Raw genomic sequence first — 24,257 nt, 5'->3', positions numbered from 1 at the left:
ATAAGCACAGAAGAAAAAGCCACATATCTGACATTGACTTTTTATTGATTTTTTGTGAAAAACAGAGTCTATGGAAAAATAGGTAAAAGCATTACTAATAATTTATAATAGCCCTGTTCAGAGAGACAGCACAAACAAATTGACAAATGACTACAAACAGAATACCAGGAAAAGACTGCATATGGAAGACAAACTACGTTCACTGCAAGACACTGCCAGCAAGGCATGAAAAACAATATACAATGACAAGTTGTTCAAGTCAGTTCAACGTGTTACTTGTTTTAAAGACTGCAATCTAGTTAATTCAAGCAGTATCATATAATGATACAGTATCAGTACTGCAACTTTACTTATTACATTTATAGAAAATACTACAGGATGAACATCCAAGAAATCAAAAATGTGTGCATTAGGAGACGTATATCTGAAAGGAACTATGCATATGTAACTACTACCACTGCATATTGCTACCATTGAAAATATACTTAAAACTCAATCTATCTAATCTTTATGCATTTATATATAACTTTGATTTTATCACATTCAGAGGAAGGCCGTTTCCTAGCTATAGTCGTATGTGAAATTTATATCCACTTGGGAACTCATTGCCTTATATTAAACAGTAATTTTTCTTAGTGCAAGTTGGGCAGCATGTATAGCTAATTACATACATAGACACACAATATTTTCTAGCCAATTAATGCTAAGTAAAAATGCAAATGTCGTGTTGGCACATCATATTATGCACAATGTTAGAACAAAACGTTAAATGTGGCACCAATTCACAATAACCATTACTGCAAGCTAGATAAGCAAAGAACTTGTAAAATGGAATTTCAAAATAATTAATCTCTGAATAATTCAAGAACATGAGGACCTAATTAACTTGTACATAGTTGCCACCATTAATAGAATTGTAAAATAAAATTAAAGACAAATACGGAATCTGGAATGGAACTGTATTTCAAACAACGTTAAGAAGAAATACCTTCACATCCACGGAAAACAAATAACTTGTTGCTAAATACCCAGAGGTTTCTAATTTCTAATATGTGTAAAGTTCTGCACTATATATCAAGCACTATTTTGCTTTTATGTAACAGTAATAGAGAGAAGTGAAGGTTGTTTTCACATTAGGCAGGACATCCCCACAACCAGTAAACACTTTATATAATTTTACCAAAAAATATACATAGCAAGCTGTTCCTCAAAATACATATTTATTCTCCTAAATAACTAAAAAATCTAAATTAATTTATTTTCATATATTTAGGCAATTGAAACCAAACTTTTAGCCTCAGGTCTCACTCCCATGAGAAGTCCTTATTCAGGTTCTCCTATAGAAACCAATGGGTTTGATCACATGAATAAAGATTCCTTATGTGACTAAACATATACATGGTATGATACAGAATGTGTAATAAATGCATGAGTGTCATTTTATTTTCAGACTTACAGTGTCTTGTTAGAGTGAATTGGTCCTTAAAATAAAGCACACTACATGAGATTAAACAAGTCATCATTCCAGTTAGAAGTAAATACATGGCCTAACTGGAAACCATACATTATTTAATAGCACAAATATTTCACAAAATGTATTCATATATTTTATCTAAAAATATCATATATTTATTAATACTTCAGTATTTCAACTTTTCAAGTAACTTATAAAATTAAACCACATTTTTGACTTTCAATACACGCAGTTTGAGGAATAAACAACACACCACTATTCCCGCTGGACACCTTTGGCAGTTCAAAATTTAACAGTTTAACTTTCTTGAAGTTTAATGATGAAATAACTTTGCATAGGAAGAGGGCAAATACATTTCTGTATACACCACGAGTGGCTGCATGATCCGTTACAATGCATGGACTTAGACAGTAATGCTCAAATAGTACAGCATCTTTCTTCTGCAACACTATCGCTGTTGCATCAAACAAGAATTAGGTAATTATAGGCAAGATGAATGTTAATTACTCTACATAAGTTGAATTAATATAAAAATAATAGCAGCATACATAATGATGAAATGTAATCAGCTTGTCAACAGCAATGGTTTCCACCCTAAATTTGTTCATAGGTATGAAATTCTGCTTTCAGTTACACTGTCCAATTCCCATAGTTTTAATGAGGTTTCACGCACAGGCACCATTCTGGGACAGAACGTAGCATGGAATTTATCTCATTAAAATACTCCAAGACTTTGTGTATTTTAATATTATTCACACGCTGTTTTCTCTAGCATGAAATTAATATCAAGGACTTGAAATAATTTTACACAAACAATACCACGGGTGTGAAGATTAAATCCTTTCCAGACAGCTCACAAGCAAATATTCCTGCAAACACCTATGTGTGTGACTTAGTATAACCACGAGAATAGTTATATCAGTGGAACTATTTATGCTAATTCTTTAATTAATTTTATTTAAAGAACTGGAGCACAAATGCCTAAGCTTTGTGTAGTTTCTGTCAGAAATAATGGAATAAGAAGCTAGAAAATTCAGTTACAGGAAGCGTTGCAAGCCTTTTGAAAATATACAGCTTTCTGTATTGGAGTGTATTTACGCAGAGGCAAAATTAGCAGTTGCAACCGTCACTTGTGCTTCATTTTATTGGATATCTACTAGCTTAGGCTCCTGTCTATATGCAACAATAACAGATATTTTGTTTAGTATCCAGGCTGATAAAATAGTATTGGGTTTGTGCATCACCATATTTATCACTGAAATAGCTGTATATTGGGAAAGGGAAAATAAGGTTACTGCTTTGAAATTATCTGATCATTTTTTTTAAGAAAAGAGAAAGAATGCAAACTTTTTTTTAATTAACTTGATGGGTTTATTGATAGGTTTATTAAACTTTTATTTGATAGGTTTCTTAAACTTATTTTTTTTATGTATTTCTTTTTTTCTTCTATCTTTTCCTTCCAGAAAAAAAATGGGAAAGTTTCAAAGTTTATAATTTCTAACTTTTGGAGGAAGTACAATACAATAGTCCAGAGGCAGTATCTGTCCCAAAGAAGCCCTAAATCATTGACTTCCAAGGTGCTGAGGGGTTATGTTTGAGGATAAATCACTGGACAGATGCTCTTTTTGGAAGAATCTGCCACTAGTCTGCTACTGGAGAAAAGTCTCAATGGGCCCTTGTCTAACCACTAGCTTACTTTTCAAAACTAGGTGAAAAAAAAATAATTTTCTCTTTCTGTTCCTGATCCCCTGCAACTCTCATGTTTCTGCTGACCAACATGAAAATCACTACAATCACTAGGAGCCCTACAAGGAAGTAGGAGAGGGACTCTTTATCAGGGAGTGCAGCGATTACAAGGAGTAATAGTTTGAAACTAAAACAGGGAAGATTTAGATTAGCTATTAGGAAAGAAATTCTTCACTCAGAGGGTGGTGAGGCCCTGGCACAGGCTGCCCAGAGAAGCTGTGGATGCCCCATCCCTGGAAGTGGTCAAAGGCCAGGCTGGATGGGGCTTTGGGCAACCTGGTCTGATGGTGTGTGTCACTGCCCTTGGGGGGGGGGGGTGGAAAGAGGTGATCTTTAAGGTCCCTTCCAACCCAAAATACTCTATGATTCTATGAAATATGATTGAAATATGGTTCTATTCTATGAAATATGGTTGAATTCTATTTTTTCCAAAACATGTTTTCAGAAACCTCCATTTTCAAAGAGAAAAAAGATTTACTGACAACATGTTACATACAAAGAACATTTAAAGACATAAATGCTTTAATTTTGGAAAAAAAAAAGCATGCAAATATATTCAGTGTGAAAATTTCATTGCAGCGTTGGAATTGAATGTACTTGAAATTGAAAAAAAAAAAAATCTAGCTGCTTTTTGATTTGCAACAAACCCAAAATATAACATAGGCTTGACGTTTGGGGAATACAAATACTACAATTAAAATAAAATTGTGGTAGATTTTAGAGTTTGAATTGAAATTATGAACAACTAACAAAAACTCTTCAGATTTAGGCTGGTGTAACTGGGAGCAGAATTTGATTTTAGATTTTATTTGTTCTGTGGAGCTGTTGGTTTCATTACAGAGGTACTCAGATTTACAGGACTAATAACGTTTAAGGATATATTCAACTTAAGTACTGTGTATTTCTGACAGGCATCATATACTAATGACAATTTCTTGGAAATAGTAAGTGAAGTTTCAGCTAAGAAAGTCAGAGATCCTAAATAGTGCAAAAATAGATATGAAAAATATAATTCCATATATCTAAGGAATATTTGGACCTATTCTCATTCATTAAAATAAATATTTTCCTAAGTAAGTAGGGGTAGCCTGAAGGTACATGAGTTGGGTTTGGCTATTTTGTTAAGAATAAAATCAGGCAAGCAGTGGTAATAAACAATTTTGAATGTTCTTCTGAATCTCACAGGAAATGGAAATGCCAAGTTTCAGAGGTAAAATTTCATTTTTAGGTCTAAGAATAATTTTGTTTCTTAAAAATTGATGCATATCCCAGAAACATCTGGTGTAAAAGTAAGACTTTCTTATAAAAATAGAAGATTGTATTTGCACAAAAAAGATAGTAAGATTTTAAGACAGATTCTGGGAAATTCATGCGTAACTACTGAAACTCCAGTGTAGAAACACAGAGCATGAGTAATGTGATGCTTCCATGTTGTAGCAACATACTGGAGCTTCAAAGTGAAAACAGACTTTTATTTTTGCAAACATCTCTATTATTTCCGATATTTCAAAATCATTCTTAAATCAAAAACTAGTTGCTTGCACGTGTACTTGCAAGTTTTTTTTACACAAGAATGTTTTGAATTTTCATTGTATGACACACAGAAATAAAGAAATAAAGAATCAAAGAAATAAAGAAGTAAAATTCTATGTGATTCTTTTTAAAAAAACCCACGTTAGTACAATACCATTTGCTTACAAGATGTATAATTAAACCAGAATTGAAATTGGTTTTGCATATTCAAATCATGGAAAGTTGTAAAACCACACACAAATAAATATGTGCAATACTTCATTACAAATTAATTTCACTTGCTTCAAAACCTGATTATTTCCTAAATTACTAACTCTATTAGCCCATATGTTGAACTCCCTAACACAGAAGTGTGGTTTAAATAAAAGAAACACTGCCCAGAAAAATGTGGTATTAATAAATAACACTCTGACACATGCTCTGAGTCAAAGAAATATCTCAAAAGTATGGTTATAATGAAATACTGCCATGATACAACTGTGCAAAGACGCGTTAAAATGTTCTGATTTCATAATTATCTTCCCTCTGTAATTCAAAATAAAGTATTTGTAGTTATCTGAAGGAGCAGTTTCCTAATTACAAATGTCTTATAGTTTTTTTGAGAGCTTGTACTGTATGCCAAGCAAGTCCACAGTGACTTTACTCAGACATTACATAAACTCCTGAAAACACAAGTTTATGACAAAAGAACAACAAACAAAAAACCAAACACCTGCAACAGTAGTAACAAATAATAGTCTACCATCACATCACAGTTATCCTTTCTGGGGAGAGATGTGGAGCAGACCCACTTGCTTCTTCTATAACATGGCTTTTCTCCCATCCTCTTCTAATTCTCCTTAGTTTCCTACTTACACACGGCAAAAGTAAAATGATCTTACCTAGAATTACAATGGAGGGCAGAACAAGGGCAAGAACAAAATTTGGTGGTGTATAAAATCTGTAATACTCTTCTTCAAAAGCTCTCTTCCATCCATAAATCAGTACGTGGAAAGTACTTATGATCAGAGCAACATATCCAAGCGTAGACTTTGAAAAAAAAAAAGAGAAAATGGGGAAAAAAGATGAGATAATAGCACTTGGTCCTTCATCAGACACTTCTAACCCATGATTTTAATATTTCTATTAGACATTGTGTTAATGCACTATGCGCTATTTTAAATTAGCACTATGTGGTTTTAAGTTCACTTGTCCAACTAAGAACTGAATCGAGCACTGATTTAAAACACTAGAATCTATAGGCTGCAGTCAAAATTGAATGAAAATAATCTTTGTCCAAATTGTAAGTAATGAAAGTCAATTACAAGACACGTAGATAAATAAGGAATAATCTCAGCAAAATTACCAGAACAAATTCAGTTGGATTTGCAATTTTCCTATTTCTCACCTATGAGGTTAGATGGCAACAAGATTCATGCTTATTATGGAACAGTGCAACTCTGTTGGAAGAGATCCGGGTTTATTGATCCAAAGTTTTATTGCTTCAAGAAGTGCCATTTGCTTCTTCCTCACTATGATCTATATCCACAAGTTTGAACTTTGCATAAACCATCCCTTACCTTTTGCTACCCACTAGTTAATGGGAATATTGGGACTACGGGATTTGGGCAGAATGGCACAAGGCAACCGTGCAGTTCTTAAATGGGTAATGCTGGATTAAATGGCAAGTAGAAGGTTTGCACAGCACCCTGCAGAGGACCTCTTATCACTTAACCTAAGTCATTCTTCTGGGGGGGTCATTCACAGTTTCTGTGAATCTGCCCGTTTAAATGCCACTGATCTGCAGAGTTGAGTTAATATATTGACTTTTCCAAACCATTGTAAAAGGACGATTAGGGTCTACAATAGCAAAAGAATTTTTTCTGCATCAAGATTAACCAGTTTCTAAGGAAAGGAGAATGTCTGAGCTAATACCATTTGCAAGGATTAACTGGCATAAAAGGAGAAATACTTTAATTAATTTCTGCAGATTGCTACCATGTTTTTTAACTTGCCAATATTTATCCATTATTTTTGCCAATGTGGAGACGTATCAGAGCCACCTAGGTTTTAGATATGCTGCAGCATTTAAGTTTCTTTAAGAAGAACGATTCTGTAAGAAATGAAACAATCCAAGATGATCATTCATGGATACTAAAATGGTAAATGCAGCATCTGAACAGAAATTCTGGTAAGAAATTCAGGCTGTAAACAATACTACCAACCCTGATGTCTGATAAATTATTGCAGATTTTTGGTGGTGTGGCTGTCCTGCAGTCATTGCTTTTATATCACTGCCAGCAGGGAAAAAGGCACGAATGAATCATATCCCCCGTTTCTTCATCAGGTTTTCTGATGAGAACTGCAACAATTCTTGAAAAAGAATCAGGAGGGAAATGCTGTACAAGCTCTTCCCAGAATTTTCAAAATCATTTTAATGCTTTTTTAAACTCCATCTACAAACTAGTTTTGACACATCTACGTATGTTTTTGTATATAATGGTCAAAATGGAAGCTAGCAAGTACTGATACAAACATTAAGAACTAACAGTACAAGGACGAGAAAAAAATGTGATGCATAGAGACTCTCTTCAGTTCTTTTTTTCCTTGTGTAAAGTTGTTGTATGCTTCTTTGAAGTGTTGGCAGGGCACCTGCTAGTAGTATGTACTAGTCTATTTCAACGACTCACGTAATAATATGGATGTAATAATATGGCTCCAAAGACAGTCCTAAAGGAGTTTGTCAGCTACTGGCAGTGTTTTCTTCCACTAGGCTCTTAATTGCCTCTGTTGTTGCATTTCAGTGCTGTACTTTTGACAGTAACAACATTGCTTAGCGAGAAAGAGGACATTCTCCACACAACTTAGTGTTCTGCAGGGTTTCTGTTCATTTGTTTGTTTATTTAGGGCGGATCTGCACTAGAAATTCCCATTAAGAAATGTCATCTTTCCCAGCTTGCAGTTACTGACAATGACTTTTCCAGAAGAACAGGCAAGACTGGCTGCCTTGGCTACTTAAGTAAAAACTTACTGCAAGAGGCTGTGTCAGTACAACACTTGTGTTTGTTATACGGACGATGCACTTGATTTTTTTGCCTGTATCTGCTCAAAGACTACAGCAGTGCCTGCAACTGCAGCGTTACAGCAATGAGCAGTAATGAAATGAGGAAACTCTGAAGAACTGATTGAAGCGGGCTTGGACAAAAAGACAGCAACTAGTGCAGAAAAAGGCACTGATGGGGAGTGGAACAGTAAAATAAAACTGTTTGGCAGCACTGGATCATAGGACAAATATTGACCAGTGGTAGCCTCAGAAAGCCAAAGCTGCCCATCCGTATAGATGCTAACAGAAAAGATGTTTCAACTGAGCAATAAATGATGACTGCGCTGTGGAAGCTATTAACTCCTAGAAAGCAATCTGTTTAATTCTCAGAAGGTGAAAGGGAGAGCAGCTGTCACTCAGGTTTACAAGGCTACTTCCTTCTGCAGAGGTTTATGACTGGACAACATGGAGGAGGGAATGCAGGGATTAAAGACAACAGATCTCCTCAAACGTAGTTGTGCCTTGGAAGGAATACATACTGGAATTCTGTCATCTTTTCCTTACTTCTTAGGATGTAAAAAGAAAGGGATGAACATGGCTACAAGAGCTCAAAGATCAATTACACTGATGTTACCAGAGAGACCGGGAGAGGCACAGCATGCTGATGTTATAAGAGCAGAGGACTGCTTGAAAGCAGCAAGAAGGAATACTTTTTGGTGACTGGTAACTTCATACTGGTGGGTGAGTGTGTAGCAATATTAGTTGTAAATGCTGAGAACCCCTCTGGCAAGGCTCTAGAAAGGCTGCTGAGAAGAAGGGAAGAACATTGGTTGCTTTGCTTCCTAATCTTCCACTGAATTGTGTTTCCTGGAAGCTGAGTAATAGATTAACATGTTTCCAATGGACTTGCCAGTTCTTTTGTCTTTTTTTGTCAGTCGTCTCTATTTTGTTTCTTTTCCTTCCTGATCAAAGTTATTTTTTTAGCCAATGTACAGGATTCACAGCCAAGGCTACTGATAAATTGGACAAACTGGCATTATTGGGGGGAAAAAACAACACAGAAAACAAAGTGCTAAAGGAGTAGAAAAGATGTAGGAGAAAAATCCGTAAAATATTACCAAGAAGATGTACATATACGGAGACAGAAATGTGCTGTGAAACAAACCTGCTTCAGGGATTTTTACCTTCACAATGGTTGAGTAACTCCTAACAATGCATACACAGAACAGGCATTTTCCAAAGCCTGTGTTTATGCGAGGTATACCTCAAATTCTCCCAAGAAGAGGATATTGCTAAACTTATTAACTGCCTGTAGCAATTCTGACTGGAATCTTACTCATAAACTTGCTAAATATCTACACCTCATACTTTATTCTGGGGGAAAAGTATTCTGTTCTAGTGGGGGAAACAAGGCAGAGCAGCTCTTCCTTGAAGCGTTTGGGCAAGAAAGGTTTTAGTAATAATCGCCCCAGAAAATTTTATAGAGTTGTGCTAGCAAACAAAAGGAACGTCTGCAAAAAAATAAGCTTCCTACTTCCAACCATCCTAAATGGTTGACTTGTGCTCATTTTTACTAAGAAAGGTAAGCTTTCAAAGCCGATCTGTTCTGTCCTTTGCCACTTTGAGTGGTTTGCTTTTGGTGTGAACCCTTGGACTGGAAAACAAAAGCAGTGGTTATTTATGCCTATGTTACATAAAGCTAATTTAACTGATAAACTCCCTGAAAACTGAAAGACCAGGTGCAGCACTGCTTGCTGACATTTTCCATTTCCATGTATTTTATATGAACACTTCAGGACTGGTTTCAAAAAATGTCCTTTTCTGTTTGCAATATATTGATTTAGCCAAGCTATTCTGTCTGCTCTGATAAAATATGAATTCTCTTTTATTTCACATCTATCTTTTTTCACTATCCAAATATATTTAGAGGAGAAAAAGATGAGTGCTGAAGAGGAGTTAAGAAAACGAATGCATTAGTTTAGTTGCCACAGCTTCTTTCTTCAGTTAGCACCTACTCTGGGTCATGCTAAGATACCTGCAGAATTTCATACTAAGTTTCCATCACCTAGGATCTCCTACTGAGCACACTCTTTATCACTGTCTGGTTCTGTGCTTCTTCTGTCTGGATTTTGTGTGTGTTTTCTCTCTGAATCATGAAGAGGTAATCAGGTATTTGTTTTGTCTATCTTAGGTCCTGGTAGGGCAGATACAGTTCCTTCCTTCTGCATCACTGCTCAACCTTCATATCCCCCCACTTCTTCAAAATTCACATTCTGAAGGAATTCATACTCTGAGCCTGCACTACTTCTCCTCTTGAAATCTGTTTCCCTTGATCAAGCAGGCTGGAATTTTTGGAGCTGCTGCCACCTGCATTGTGAAATCAGGCTAGGTAAGATGGAGGCATCTCCAAAACAATTTGAAAAATCAGAGACAGACATGATTTCAGGGCAACAACATTCACAACTGATGATTGTCTACAGTATTAGAAACACCATGGTAGAGGTCTGTTTGAATCACTGTACGTAGGGGCAATGCTACTCAGGAGCTTGTTCTACTGGAACAATGCTAGAAAATAGCCTATGTTGTGTACGTTAATAATTTGCTAAGTCTAAACTCAGCTTTTATATTGTTTTTATTAACTTAGCTGATAGGAAAACCAACACACTATTATGTCACAAGGTGCTTTTCATAATAATAATAATCATTAAAAGGAGTTAGTTACAACAACTAACAACAAAAAAACCCTTATTTAGAAGGTAACACACCTGAATAAAACTGAACTCCCTCCAGTTTAAGGCACTGTTTACTGAAGGGATGGAAGTTACTGCCAGCAAAGAAAGCAATCCGAGACTCATTATTCCAAAGGAGATATACATTTCAATTCGCCACACTTCTTCCTCATTCCAAGAATTTTCAACATTTGCATGAACCTGATGAAGGAGTAGAAAGGAAACACTTTATTCTCCAGAACAGTAGAAGTATCAACAGAAGTCTCTATAAAATAGGGTCAAATATTTCAGAGGTTTTCTCCTGTGTTGGAGGAAAAACAAACAAACAAACCAACCAACAAACTATTTCCTTACTGCTGATATTGGGTTCTGTTAGATTAAAAATATGTTAACCAGGAAAACTTAGACAAGTTGGTAAAAGAAAATGTAACATTATATACTATTAATAACAATTATCTTATAAAAAGAGATAAATCTGAACATTCTACTAAAGTGTAGAAAAGGAATTATGTTCTTCATATGTTGGAAACCTATATCCTGTAACATAAACTGGGTGAATCCACAACTATTTCTAAATGATGTAACAAACTAAAACACTGTGGATTCTAAAGGATGAGAGATTTGTTAGAGATTATTTCAGGATTATGCAAGACCAATTGCTCCTGGGAACATTCAGTCAATCTCTATTGCTCGTAATAGATACAGTTCACAGAATTTCTAACAAATAAAGTATTTGTACCATTGGTCCAAAAAGTTACAAAGTAACAGAATTTTTATCTTATGAACATAAATGTATCTGGGAATATTATTACAGTATCTGCCCTTAGTACTTCACACTTGTAAATGCTCTTATGATATACATACATCTTCACTGAGTATTTTTAATACAAGGCAGAACTTACCTGAGAAACTCAGAAGTTTCCTGTGGTGTTGCTCTTATCCTGTCTAATCTACATTCTCCTTGTGTATGTTACTGCCAGGGATTTAAGAAGAACACATCCTGGGTTCCACCTACTACACAAACTTCAATACAGCCTGACCGAGATGAGAACAATCAGCAGATACTTCTTTTACTGTCCCTTCTTACTAAGCACTACCTCTGCATATGATAGCCATAAATATTTTCCACTGAAAACAGGGGAACATATTCAGAAAACATTAATTTTTGTGTTCATGGGTCACATGTACAACCAAACCATTTTTGGCTTACTTAGCTAAACATTGCCTTACCTGTTGATACGCCATATTGAGGAACAAATATCGCTCTGATCTCCTCATGGGTAAGCAGAGGCTGTATGCCACATGCACTGTGGCAAAGAAAAAACTGAGTAGCCCAAGCTGCTTTCGGCACTGCAGCCAGTTGTCCAGCCAAGGGGGAAACCGCCTATACTTGGTACCGTAGTAAAGCTGATAAGCAGCTGCAATAAGTCCTGACAAATACACTAGGGAGAGCAAAGTGATGGCAACAATTGGCAGAGTCTTGTTCACAATCTCAATGGGGATCTTGTAAAAGTCACTCTGTTGACTTCTGACGTATGGATGGATTACATCTCTGATGAAGGAATAGATGAAGAAAAATGTTGCCAGGCTAATGGCCAACACCACAGGCCCCTTCCACAGTGTGAACAGTCGCAGTGGTAAGTTTTCAATTTCCCTCGAAGATGACAATGCCCCCAGATCAATAGGAATAAAACCGAGCTGACGGGCAAGCTCAGTAACTTGATGGCGAGCCTGAACATTGTTACTGCATATATAGACCTGTTGGAAAAGTCAGGTGAATTGCAGTCACAGGAAAAGACTTGAAGGTTAGAAAAAGGCAAACAAAACAAAACAGAAACAGAACAAACAAACAAAAAATAACTCCCCAGCAGCCTCAAGGACAAAACCACAGCACTGCTGCTATAAATTGTACATCGCTATCCCAGATTATAGCACCAAGATAAGAAATAGAAATTAAAAATGGAACCGTACACAAATCCAGCCAAGATGAAAATATGCACACTGACTTAGGAACAAAGTAATGAAAACAAAATTGGCATTTTCTTGAAGTTAACAACAAGATGATTGTGGGATGTCAGGGTAATCCACACATTAAAATGTCTCATTCCCCATATTGAAATGTCTATAGGATTGGATTGAACCTCAAACAATGATTAAAATAATTTCAGAAATTTTTCTCTCTCAAATATTCAGGCATCTTAAATGATGACCCCAAAACAGCTGTAGCACAAACAGAATGGAAAACAGAAAACAGTTTAATCCATATATAATAATTTAAGCTTCACTTCATGATCCAGATTTCCACAAAAAATGAATGTCTTATGGAAAAAAAAATAAATAAAACAAACAGCAGCCAAATAACTCCTCCTAAAGACCATTTTTATTTCCTCCATAGCAAAAGAAAAGCACTACTCGAAAGTACTTTAAAGTCCCTTTAAAATCGACAGTGGGGTAGTTTGCCCACAACTGGTTTCTGATAATCTGCATTACAGCTAACATGATAAGTTTTGACAGAAATCACTTACTTATAGTGGAGTGCTACTCTAAACGGGGATAAAAATAGTACAGCGAGGTTATTTTTTTAAATTATGCTAATTCTGTATTGATTGCATTCCATTATTATCTGCCTGAAGTGCCAGAAAACTCAGCAATCTCCAGGAGTTACGTTACACCAGTCAGCTCTCGTGTATGTCTGAGTCCACAAAGCTGTGAAGGACAGGGCTCTTGCATGTCTGTGTAACACTTTAGGGAAGCCAGAAAAACATAAACCTGCCTTTTCTATATGCAGGATGGATTAGGGGAATATACTGGGAAGGAATTGGAACATGGTGTTCACAAGCAGTCCTGGATCAAACGAATGATCACTTAGAAACATATGTGCCTCCTTCTGTTTCCTCTGATTTATGATCTCGGGATATTCTGAATACTGGGCTGTATTCACTTTGCCGTTACACTCAGTGCAAGCATTTTAGAAGAACTGACTCCTGAGCCCTGGGATCAGGACCTCAGATTTCTGTGCATCTTTTTCAAAGCTCACCCCACGCAAACCAATATTTAAACTAAAATATGCTGGGAAAGGCTGCCTCCATCCTTGCATAGAGCACAAGAATACAAATTAATGTATTTCCTCCAGAAGACATTAGAACTCTATTCTTTTCTTCTTACTGTAGTCATCTAAAGGTCAGCTGTTCAGTCTAAGCTAGTACCTACATTTCTTCTGCAATCTTTAAAGATATACAGGCATCCCTGAGGACAACTTGAACCATTTATTCTATACATAAACAGGGGATAAACTGGACTCCAGAAGTTTTATTGGCTATTCCAACTCAAATTAAACACCCAACACTTTAGACACACTAAGTCAGGCAAGATGAATCCCATGAGTTCTGTCTGCCTACAGCCAGTTCCTGTCTTTTTTATTTCACAAACAAATCAAATGAATACAAACACAAAATTTACCTGTCTGCTGGCATCCTTTGGTCCTAACTGTAGAGACCAAGCTGAAACAACGTTGAATCCTTTGACAACCAGGGAATCTGGGAAAAGTGATGCCAAATACTCTGCATTGGAATCTGGATATTGGTCTACTCTTGTATTGTTGCTGACATCAACCAGAATTTTACCAATGAGTAGATGCTTGAGGTCCCACAAAGAGGCGTAATGTTCCCTGTGAATGGCTACAAAAATGATGTTTGCTTTGGCTACTGCATCTTCATGGTGAGTGACATCAACCACATGGGGAAAGAACTCTGCAGCAAGTTTAGGGTTTCTGCTTCCTACAACCACGTGGTACCCACATCTGATAAGCCTAATGGTCAATGACTTTGCAAAGTCTCCACTTCCAATGATGCCTATTGTGATCTTACTGGCATCCTTGATGCCATTGGCAACATTTGGTAGAAAAGTTTCATTGAGGTTCTTAGGACTTCCCATCATAGAGATTGATTCCATCCTTCTAAGCCACCAAACCTACAATGCTGTTTTCTGGAAAAAAGAAGAGAAAATAACAGAAGGAAAAAAGCAGTGTCATACATTTTAATGAGCTGTCAAAATCCATGCACACCTCTGGATACAAATTCTGTGGATCCAATTTTCATGTTCTATTTTCTCCTTCATGAAGTATCAAGACAAAATTGATTAGTGCATATGTGTCAGTAATACAAGGAGAAGCACAAGAATTTCAAGCACTTTAATAATACAGAAGTAAATAAGAATGTAGTGAAAAACTGAAAAGGAAATAAAAAAATATAGGAAAGATAGTACCTATATTTTTAAAACCACTTTAATTAAAATCAGCAAATCAATGAGGCATAAAGATGCATGACTGCTGATCCTGGTTAAAAAAAATGCATAATGTAGAAGGGTTTAGAGAATTGACACGTTTGTAGGAAGACGGCAGCAAGGTCAGTGATTAATGAACAAAGATGGAAAGGAGGGAAAGAAGTTAGATTTCTTCAGTATAAAGTGTGATCAGTAAGTAACTCTTGACTAATTCTACATAACACATTAGTTACATGCAGGTACCAAACTGTCCAGTGGTAACCATCTGATTTAGAAGGACTTAGGTATGGAAATCCTGATCTTAGCCATACTGCTCAGGTATCCTGTCTATAAAACTGAGATAGCTGATTTACAGTTTTAAAAAAGGATTGTGATGAGAGCCATGTATTCTGATCACCTGCATTACAGAAAACACGATCAATTCTGACAGAAGTCAATTACTTAGAGTGCAGTGCTATTCAGAAAGGGGATAAAAATAGGGCTGTGAGGTTCATTTACAGTTTTAAGAGGACTGTGATAAGAGCTACACATATAAAACCTGCATACATATAATATTTATTATTACTGTGATTATGTTTTTTTGTCATGATGAATCTCACAATGTTTTTCCAAAAAAAAAGTATCAACTTTTTTCAGGGAATTCAACAAAGGCTATATGAAAGACAAAAGGGTGAAATAATTGCGTCTCCGTGAAAGAATAATTCTGTCAGCACACAGAAACTCCTCTTTATATTTAAAACAGATCTTTGTATGACAGCATGTCTATATTCATAAAGGAAATTAAGACTCACTAATATAAAAGCTAGAGTTTAATCTAGGCAAGTTTTAGTACTTAAATTTCAAATCTTTGAAGACTGCAGTATCTACGTATTCATTCTCCATTCATGGTGGATTTCAAAGGTAAGCACGGAGCAACCTTGGCAGATGCATTCCAACTCTAAGTACTGTTGTGGTATAAATGATATACATGGACCAGTACTTTTATGACTTCAGTCTGAATTAAAAAATAGAACTCTCAGGGAGTGGAAAGTTGCATTTTTCAAGGCTGACAACTGGATTCAGTACTGGATGCCTCTGAGTTACATCACAACACCATTCAGCAGACAATCTCTATTATTTCAGTGTCACATTACAGACTGATTGTTTAGTTTTGAGCATTATATGACCACAAGAAAAATGAATACAACAAAAATACACCCTTAACTTTCCTCTGACATTGATCCAGTAACTTATAAATAACAATTAAAACAAAATGTTTCTTATTAAGATTCCCCTCCTATTCAAAAACAAAGCTTGTTTCTCCTATGCCCATTTAATACAATAATTAGGTCTAGGGACCTTTCAAAGCCTTTTTATTCCTGGCTGCTACAGTTTTAAGGAGACAATACATGTACATCCTTCTTGTAAGAATAATATATTCTGTATATGTCCAGTTCAACCATACAAACTTGTCAAAAAGTTACTTTCACAGGGAACAATGAAAAGTTTTTCTTGTACTATTCAAGCACAGTACTGACTCACTGACAGATAGTGTGTGACAGATTTCACACAATCAAAAAAAAAAAAAAAAAAAAAAAGATTAAAGACTTTTAAGACTCAAATTCACCACTGCAGTAAGGGAGGCCGTGAGCAATCAAAGTCTTTCAGAAAATTAAAAGAAATACTGCTATAGCTTTGGAGAGAAGAGGTCACTAAACTGCAGTAAAGTTGTAACAAACACAAAAACAAACACAAAAAGACAGACATAAAAAGCAAAAACAAAAACACAAAACAATCCCCAGGAAGGAAGCCTTTGCATGAAACTACAGTTCTGACACAGGTGGTTCCCCACTGTAGAGTACGAATGAGCTCTGAAAATCAATGAAGCAATAAGGAAAGGCAGGTTAAGGAGGAGTAAAGGGAAAGCACCAGGTTGCTGCTGTCTTGGGAGCTATCAACAGCAAACCACACAGAAAGGAGAATGAAACTCTTTCTGAGCAATCATCTAAGGGCTGATATAACAGTAACCAGTGGGGAACTTTACCCAGTCATTAGATGGGAACACACTACGTGTGTAGAACAATCTCCTACACTCAAGAGTAGCTTTGTGCTCCAGAAGCTTGGAGGAAGCTGTTCGAAAAATGTTCTTCACTGGGTACTTTTCATTTCACTAAAGGGAGGAAATCACTGAAATTGGACTGAGATTCTAAAGATGGAAAATAGTAAGTGAAAGTGACCACAAAATTAGTGTTCTAATAAAAGATTCCAATAATGATGCATTCTGGTAGAGGTAGAGCACACAGTGTTTTATGCATGCACTGAAACAAACATTGACTTTTTTCGTGCCATATGACCCAAAATGTAGCTAACACATGACCAAAATGCCAGCATTTCCCGTACCACGGTGGGTTCACATCCAGGAACATAATGAGAATAGTTGTATTCTGATCAGACAAGAGATGTACATCAAGTAGACGTCACAGAAGATGCATGCATTCACCATGTGATTAGAGAGCCTCATTTCAGTTCATGCCATGGGATATGGAAGTACTGCAAAACTTACAGGAACGGAAATGGAACTGCCAAGAGACAGTGGGCTACTGGTACTGTTTAGCCATACTGCAGCCTACTTCCAGTTTTTGTCCAAAGAATCGTCGAGAGGGGACATCATAGGACATGATAAATTGCTCTCCTGAGCTGAATTTGGTCCATTGTACACAGATTCTCACTGTTCTAAGGAAAGCAGAATGTGAGGAATGGAATAAAACTAACAGACTTCATAAAAACAACCTCAGGGAACAGACAAGCATGAGTCTTGGGCAAATAATCTAAGAGATGGAAGAAAGCAGAGAGCTGGCAGTTACTAAAAGGGACTCAGTGCACAAAAGCAGTTCAAAGGCAAAAGTGTGTAAAGACTGTCTTAACTGCATCAGGAGTACTTTAATGATCTGAAAAAATCACACAAAAGATAAAAAGAAAAAAGTGGGGGTACATGGCTAAGGATCATTATTAAGAGCCAATGCTAGCATGTAGTGATAAAATCAGAGCAGCCATGGTACAGAAATGAGTTACTACTAGTAAAGGACATAAAGGGCAGCAAGCAAAGCTTCTATGAAGACAATACAAGGAAAAAAGAAGGAAGGCAAGGTTCATCACTTACGAGCAGAAGGAACAAATCATAGGTGATGCAAAACAGGATGAAAGTGTGAAATGTCTTATGCCAGACCCCAGCAGAAAGGTTAATTGTGACTAAATATTTAATGAAATTCGTCTTGCAGGGAGACAGAAGGTGAGGTCAAAGTGGAAGGAGGTAGGTTAAAAGACCAAGATAAGATAAAGATTTTCGAGTCAGCGGGCACTTATGAAATCCCCCCCTTGATGCTTGAAGAGCTGACCCAAGCAATGCCTTTAGAAGTCAGAGAGGACGCGAGAGGGAGACCAGCACATACCTCCAAGAGGGGGGAGGACCAAGGGTGGTAAAGACTTGTTAACCTAACTTAAGTCTTTGGAAAGATTTTACAGCAAATTATTGAGCAATCAGCTTGTAAACAGTCAGATGGAAAGCTGATAAGTAGCTAACATGGGTTGTTCAGGAGCACACTGCAAGATAAAAAACACCTTGTACAAAACAACTGGCTTTGCAGATACAAAAAAATAAAAGGGATGAGAGAAATCTGACAGCAGGAATGATACAAATTTGACAACTGTCCTAAGATAAACCCAGGAAAACACAGCAGAGCTACATCAGCCAGACGGGGACCCGGCTGTGACAAACTGCCCCGGGCAGCACGATCCCTGGAGGAGGACAGCAGCAGGCTTAGCCTGGCCGTGGCTCTGTCAGGTGCTGCCGTGAGGAAGGGGCTCGGTGCTGCCCTCGGGGCCCCGCTCCGGCGACAACTTACGGTGTGGCAGCTCCGGAGCGGCGGCGGCTGCTGCTGGTGGTGGCGGTGGTGGCGGACACTGAGGCACTGCCGGAGCCGGGGCGGCGGGTACCCACCTGGGACGAGCTCATAGCAGCGCGGGGCGCCCGTCTGTACGGCTGTAAGGACACACCGACAACGCTGCCCGTGAGGGGAGCGGCCGCCCCGACCTCTCCCCTCAGCCCCCTAGACACAAAATGCCCGCCCCGGAGCAGAGCGCCCGGGCCCGGCTCCGCGCCACAGCCAGGCCGGGAGCGAGCGGGGAGACCCCGCGGGGAAAGAAACGGCGCTCACGGGCGGCCCGAGGGGGCCACAGCCCCGCCGGGAGCCCCCCTCCAGCCCCGCTCACCTCCTCCCGCCCGCCCGCAGGGGCAGCGCCGCCGCTCCGGCTCCTCAGCCTCGGCCCCGCAGCGCCGGGCGGGCGGGGAGGCGGCGCCACCCCGGTGCTGCCCGCCCCCTGCGGCCGCTCCCGGGCACCGCCGGCCTCAGCCGGGGATGGCGGCGGGATGGGGGGGGTTGGTGGTGGGTGCCCGGGCTGCATGTGTGGGGCTGGTGTGGTGGGGTTGGTGTTTATTTGGGTTGGTGGTGGGGTTGGTGGTGGGGTTAGCACCATGGTGAGGGGACCCAACGCCAGCTAAACCACAGGGCCCGAATCCTCTGTGGCCCGGCCGAGGAAATTTCCAGCTGAACACAAACGCGGCTTTATTCCGGAGAAGTGCAGCTCCTGGTTTTAACGTTTTCTGACTCGCCTAACATATTATGCCGCCCGTTAAGCTGTGCTGTGTGTATGGCGACGTGTCACCCTTAACCCTTTACCACGTTTAAAATAAACAGCTATCATGAACGTCGCTCATGTTTAAGCAGAAAGGTAACGTGTAGAGATGAAATCATGAATGAAACACTGAACATACCTACTGTCGTCCTGCTAATTTGTTTTTCTAGTGCGTTAGCTGAGGGCTTAATCATAATGAACCATGTAATCCATTCAAACTGTTGTTTCAATAAATAAATGCAAACAAACATGCTGCAGAATTTGAAAAGAGCTAAGAAACTTTTTAATTGTAATTCAGAAGCCACTTCTCCTGCAAATATAAAACACATATATAATGTACATATATGTAATGCGTGATGTATATATATATGTATACATATGTAATGTATATATATGTGTGTATAACATATATATATATATATATATATATATATATATATATATATATATATTTGTAAATAGATGCTCCGAAATTCTATTCTATGATTTTCCAAACTGCATTTTGGCTCCCGTGCTGTGAGGACTGGTCCCATACTCCAGTAATCACTGGAAAGGTGAACCCACTGACAAACTGTTCAGAAATGAACTGGTCCTTTCCACGGTGAGAGCTGGCATTTCAGCCCTTCACTTTCTTGTTCTAATATTCCCCTTTTCTTTGTTATTGATTCAGAAGTTGTCATCCTAGGCTTGTTCTTCTGTAGCCAATAATGACTTCAGGAGTCTAGGTTTAAAAATTTTAGTCCGAACAACAAATGTATCAGAGAAAACAACAACAACCAAATGAAATATTGCTTTCTGCGTTACTTGTGGCTGCTTATATGCTGCTTTATGTGACATAGTCATAAAAATATTTACATTAAAAAAGGTGTATTTAGTCATGAGATGAATTCACGCACCTTGAAATGATCCCTGAATTCTGCTACCTGTTTCTCATGCAACTGTTTGCCTTGTGATTGCTCACTAGGTATGTTTTCCACGTGGTTGTCTTGACCAGCTCGTGTACACAGTGTGCCAGCTCAGACTCTGATCCTTCATGCCTAACACACCACTGTTCCCAGCGATGTCATTCAGTGACATTTCTCACCAACACTCTGTAGTTGTTTCTACATGTTACTAGAGTGAGTGAACTTTATTCAAAATCAGTGTTAGTCATAAAATTGTGAAGTACATTTTTTTGTTTGTTTGTTTTTGTTTTTGTTAATGTTGATATGCATATCCACTTCCTTTTTCTTGTAATGAGTGGTGGTTCTTTACAGAATCATACAGGATGAAAGGGAATGACTTGAAGCTGCATTAGGGGAGGTTCAGATTGAATATTAGGAAAAAGATCTTCTCTGAGAGGAAGGAGTAGGCTTCCCAGAGAAGTGGTCGTGGCCCCAAACCTATTGGTGTTCAATAAACGTTTGGATGACACTTGTAGGTGTATGGACAATGCTCTTAGATACATGGTTTAACACATAGGTTGTCTTGTGTGGAGTCAGGAGTTGGGCTGGATGATCCTCATGGATCTCTTCCAACTCAGAAGATATTATGATTCTATGACAAGGAAAACTAAGAGTGGGCCTAATGTCCTTGGGCCACTGTACCTTTCACTTTTGCATAGTTAATCCACAAATCTTTATTTTAACTTTGCTTTCCCTTTTTTTTTTTTTTTTTTTTTTTAACGTGATCTTTCCACTGTGTGCCAGCCTGTCTAGCTTCAGCTTTTGTGCATAGCGATAAAGGAGGAAACTTTTGAGTTATGTTCATTTACCAGCCTACTAAACAGACACCACTAACTTGATACCTATTACATTATCACAGAATCACAGAATCACAGAATTGTCTAGGTTGGAAGAGAGCTCAAGATCATCGAGTCCAACCTCTGACCTAACACTAACAAGTCCTCCACTAAACCATACCACTAAGTGCAACATCTAAACCATCTAAATCATCTAAACATAATTCCAATGCCTAAAACTTGCAGTAAGTTAAAAATTAAGTCAGTTTGGATGTCTTCACTTGATCCTATGTTTTCTTTGCATGTTTTAAAGGTTTTACAGTTTGAATATCCTTGTTTAAATTGATAGCAAAACAACTCCCATCTCCATTCTGTCGCTGTGTAATTGATCCATTCAAACAGGAGAAGCAAAAAGAAGTCCCCATTTCGCACTGAGTTTAGCATGAGGGCTAGGTATATACAGGCCTTTTATACGCGTAAAACTCACTGCAAGGATGGAACGTGCATCTTCGGTGAGATTATGAACTTGAGTTGGATAACTTGCTCTCAAATTATATACAAAGCTCTAGAGACAATGTAATTCTTAGGCGCCTTGTTGAAGGCCTGTCTTATACAATCAATTGAAAAAAAAAAAAAGAGACTATTTTCTTTTAGCAGGTGCTTTACTTTCTTTAGGGAAGTCCAGGGAAGCATTATTATTTCTTCCTTTAAGGGATGGAACATAAATAACAAAGGAGTTTCCAGTTTGCAAATGGAAACAGATATTCTGGTTCTTCCTCTTGGCAAAGGGAAAGCAAAGCCCCAGGGATTTTCCTGTGGAAAATGAGTGAAAACAAACACACAGAAATTTGCTTCCTATCGGGGCAACAAACCCAAATACAATCATTTCTGGCATACTACCCTTAACACAGCTAATTTTGTACCTGAGCAGAAAAATACAGTATTTCCCAGCCAGGAACATTCAGGCCAACTATTTTTTTTTCTTATGGCAGCCTACAATTATTTTAAAAATAAAACTTGTACCTCATTCTTTGTAAATACGACATGGATCTGAGAAATTTAGAAAATTGTAGCTTATTATTAATTTTTTTTGTAGAAATATTGTTTTGTTCTTTGCATTTTTCTGATTTTTGAATTAGTCTGACATGTACTTGAATTATTATTATTATTATTATTATTATTATTATTATTATTATTATTATTATTATTATTATTATTATTATTATTATTATTATTATTATTATTAAATAAAGATACTCTTTAAAAAAAATTAACCCCTAGCTAAACGAATAAGAAAAAATAATGGTAAGTACCTCTACTGAAATCTCTTGCCTTCACTCTGGATTTCACTTGTGATGTCCCCTTTTCACCAACTCTGCAGGTATCGGTGCTTCTTTCAGACTATATAGGATCTGAGCTTCAGTAGTCAAAGGCAAGGACAGAAAGACATAGTGAAATAAGTAAAAAAAAACATTTAGATATTCTTTTGATGGAGAGGAGAGGAGACGAGGAGATGAGACAACTCGAGAGGAGACGAAAGGAGGAGAAAGAGAATTAAAAGAAAAAAAATGAAAGAAAAAAGAAAAGGCAAAAAAAAAGAGAGAGAGAAAGATGGAAAGAAAGAAGAAAAAAAGAAAGAAACCCCTTATAAAACACATTTAATAAGCCAAAATTGAGAAAACACATTTAATATGCCAAAATTGAGAATCCTTAGCATGTCATGTGAATCAAGACAGAGTGTCTCCTTCTTCCCAATAGGAAGCACAAGTTAAAGGTGATTCGTTCAAAACAGAGGACAGGTACTCAACACCCCACCACCACCCCAAAACAGAGAAGATTCAGACCTACAGTTTCATTTCTGTGGCAATCCAAGTAACAGAGAGTATTGTTTCTGATATTGTTTTTATGACCTGGCAGATAAATAGTATGCACCAGAAAGAAGCTGAAGGAAGGAAACCTCTCCTAGCTTTCTCTGACTATGGTTTTCCATAGCCATTGTTGAGGCACAGCTAAGGAGTTTCAGGACCTTTGGCTTCTTTGGCTTTAGCTTTGTTCTTTGGCTTTGTACGAGCACAAGGTCTTGTATGACCTTTCCACATCTCCCTATAACTTTTGAAACACCTTTGCTTTGTGGTGCAAATTATAGAAGATCAAAATCTATCTTCCTGGTTCATGGCTGTTCATCTTAAAAAGCTACTTCAAAGTGGGACAGTAGGTTCTAAAAATGTGATCTTCTGTCTGCAATTAATTGTTGGACCCAAAGCCAGGGGTAAAACAGATTATTTTTAGAATGTAAACAATTAAATCCCGAGCAAAATTTTCTGTAAGTTGACTAGATAACCAAGAACAGGTGTGTCCTTCTTAATGAAGATATAGATATTGAAAAAATTGAAAAACTCATTTAAAAAAACATTAATTCTTTGCTTGAATACCAAACCAGCTGAGGGAAGCACAAGTTACATTGTGGCTTGACCACTGTCTGACAGCTTAAGACTAGTGTTTGTGTTACAAACAGTTTGGGATTGCAGGTATTTGAGGTCAAATTTCCTTCACAAAGCTGCAGACCACAGGTTTTGCATGGGAGTGGAAGAAAAATTAAAAAGAATTAAGATCACTGCATAGTATGTAGCATAGTAGATGTGAAAAAGTAGAAATATAACATTTAAAATATTAAATGTTTATGTTTATTAACATCTTCATTACTTTATTACATTACATTATGTACATTGTCCTAGGCTAGGTGTTCAGTTATTTTATTTTGAATATGTTTTTTCCCTGAATGGAACCATGCTGTCGGTGTAACATATTCCTTGGCAAATGAAACTCAAACCAAGATAATTCAATTGCAGCTCAGCACTGTGGGGAGAAAAGCTGTATCTTTACAGAACAATGAAACACTAATTCTGTTCCCAGTCCTGTGAAAATTTATGTAGTTAATTCCACAGAAATGAACCGCGGTCAGTGAGTTGCCACAGAGCCTGAAAGTTAAGCAGTTCTTTGCAAGATCAAAGCAACAGCTTTTCAGTCAAGACTTAAGTTCTCATTCCCAACATACTTGTTTTCCAATCATACCAAATTAGA

General features: G+C 37.6%; 1 protein-coding gene across 3 annotated transcripts; it reads right to left on the bottom strand.

Annotated features, from left to right (window-relative positions):
• Nucleotides 1-28: 28 nt before the first annotated feature.
• On the bottom strand, nucleotides 29-19,152 carry STEAP2 (STEAP2 metalloreductase). 3 transcript variants are annotated; one of them, XM_068673914.1, is made up of 7 exons: nucleotides 19,034-19,152; nucleotides 18,667-18,803; nucleotides 17,328-17,497; nucleotides 13,964-14,488; nucleotides 11,735-12,262; nucleotides 10,541-10,705; nucleotides 29-5,782 (listed from the first exon to the last, which is right to left on the bottom strand). In XM_068673914.1, exons 4-7 carry the CDS (start codon nucleotides 14,453-14,455, stop codon nucleotides 5,498-5,500), a joined length of 1,470 nt encoding a protein of 489 aa, XP_068530015.1. In that variant the 5' UTR covers nucleotides 14,456-14,488; nucleotides 17,328-17,497; nucleotides 18,667-18,803; nucleotides 19,034-19,152; the 3' UTR covers nucleotides 29-5,497. The 3 variants fall into 3 exon arrangements, with proteins under 3 accessions (XP_068530015.1, XP_068530014.1, XP_068530017.1); XM_068673913.1 differs by lacking the exon at nucleotides 17,328-17,497; XM_068673916.1 differs by lacking the exon at nucleotides 17,328-17,497 and having other exon boundaries at nucleotides 18,762-18,803; nucleotides 19,034-19,132.
• Nucleotides 19,153-24,257: the final 5,105 nt, after the last annotated feature.

Source organism: Anas acuta, chromosome 2 (assembly GCF_963932015.1).
Source record: "Anas acuta chromosome 2, bAnaAcu1.1, whole genome shotgun sequence".
Classification (NCBI taxonomy): domain Eukaryota; kingdom Metazoa; phylum Chordata; class Aves; order Anseriformes; family Anatidae; genus Anas; species Anas acuta.
Note: the sequence above shows the minus strand (reverse complement) of the source record. Positions and strands in the feature narration are given on the sequence as shown.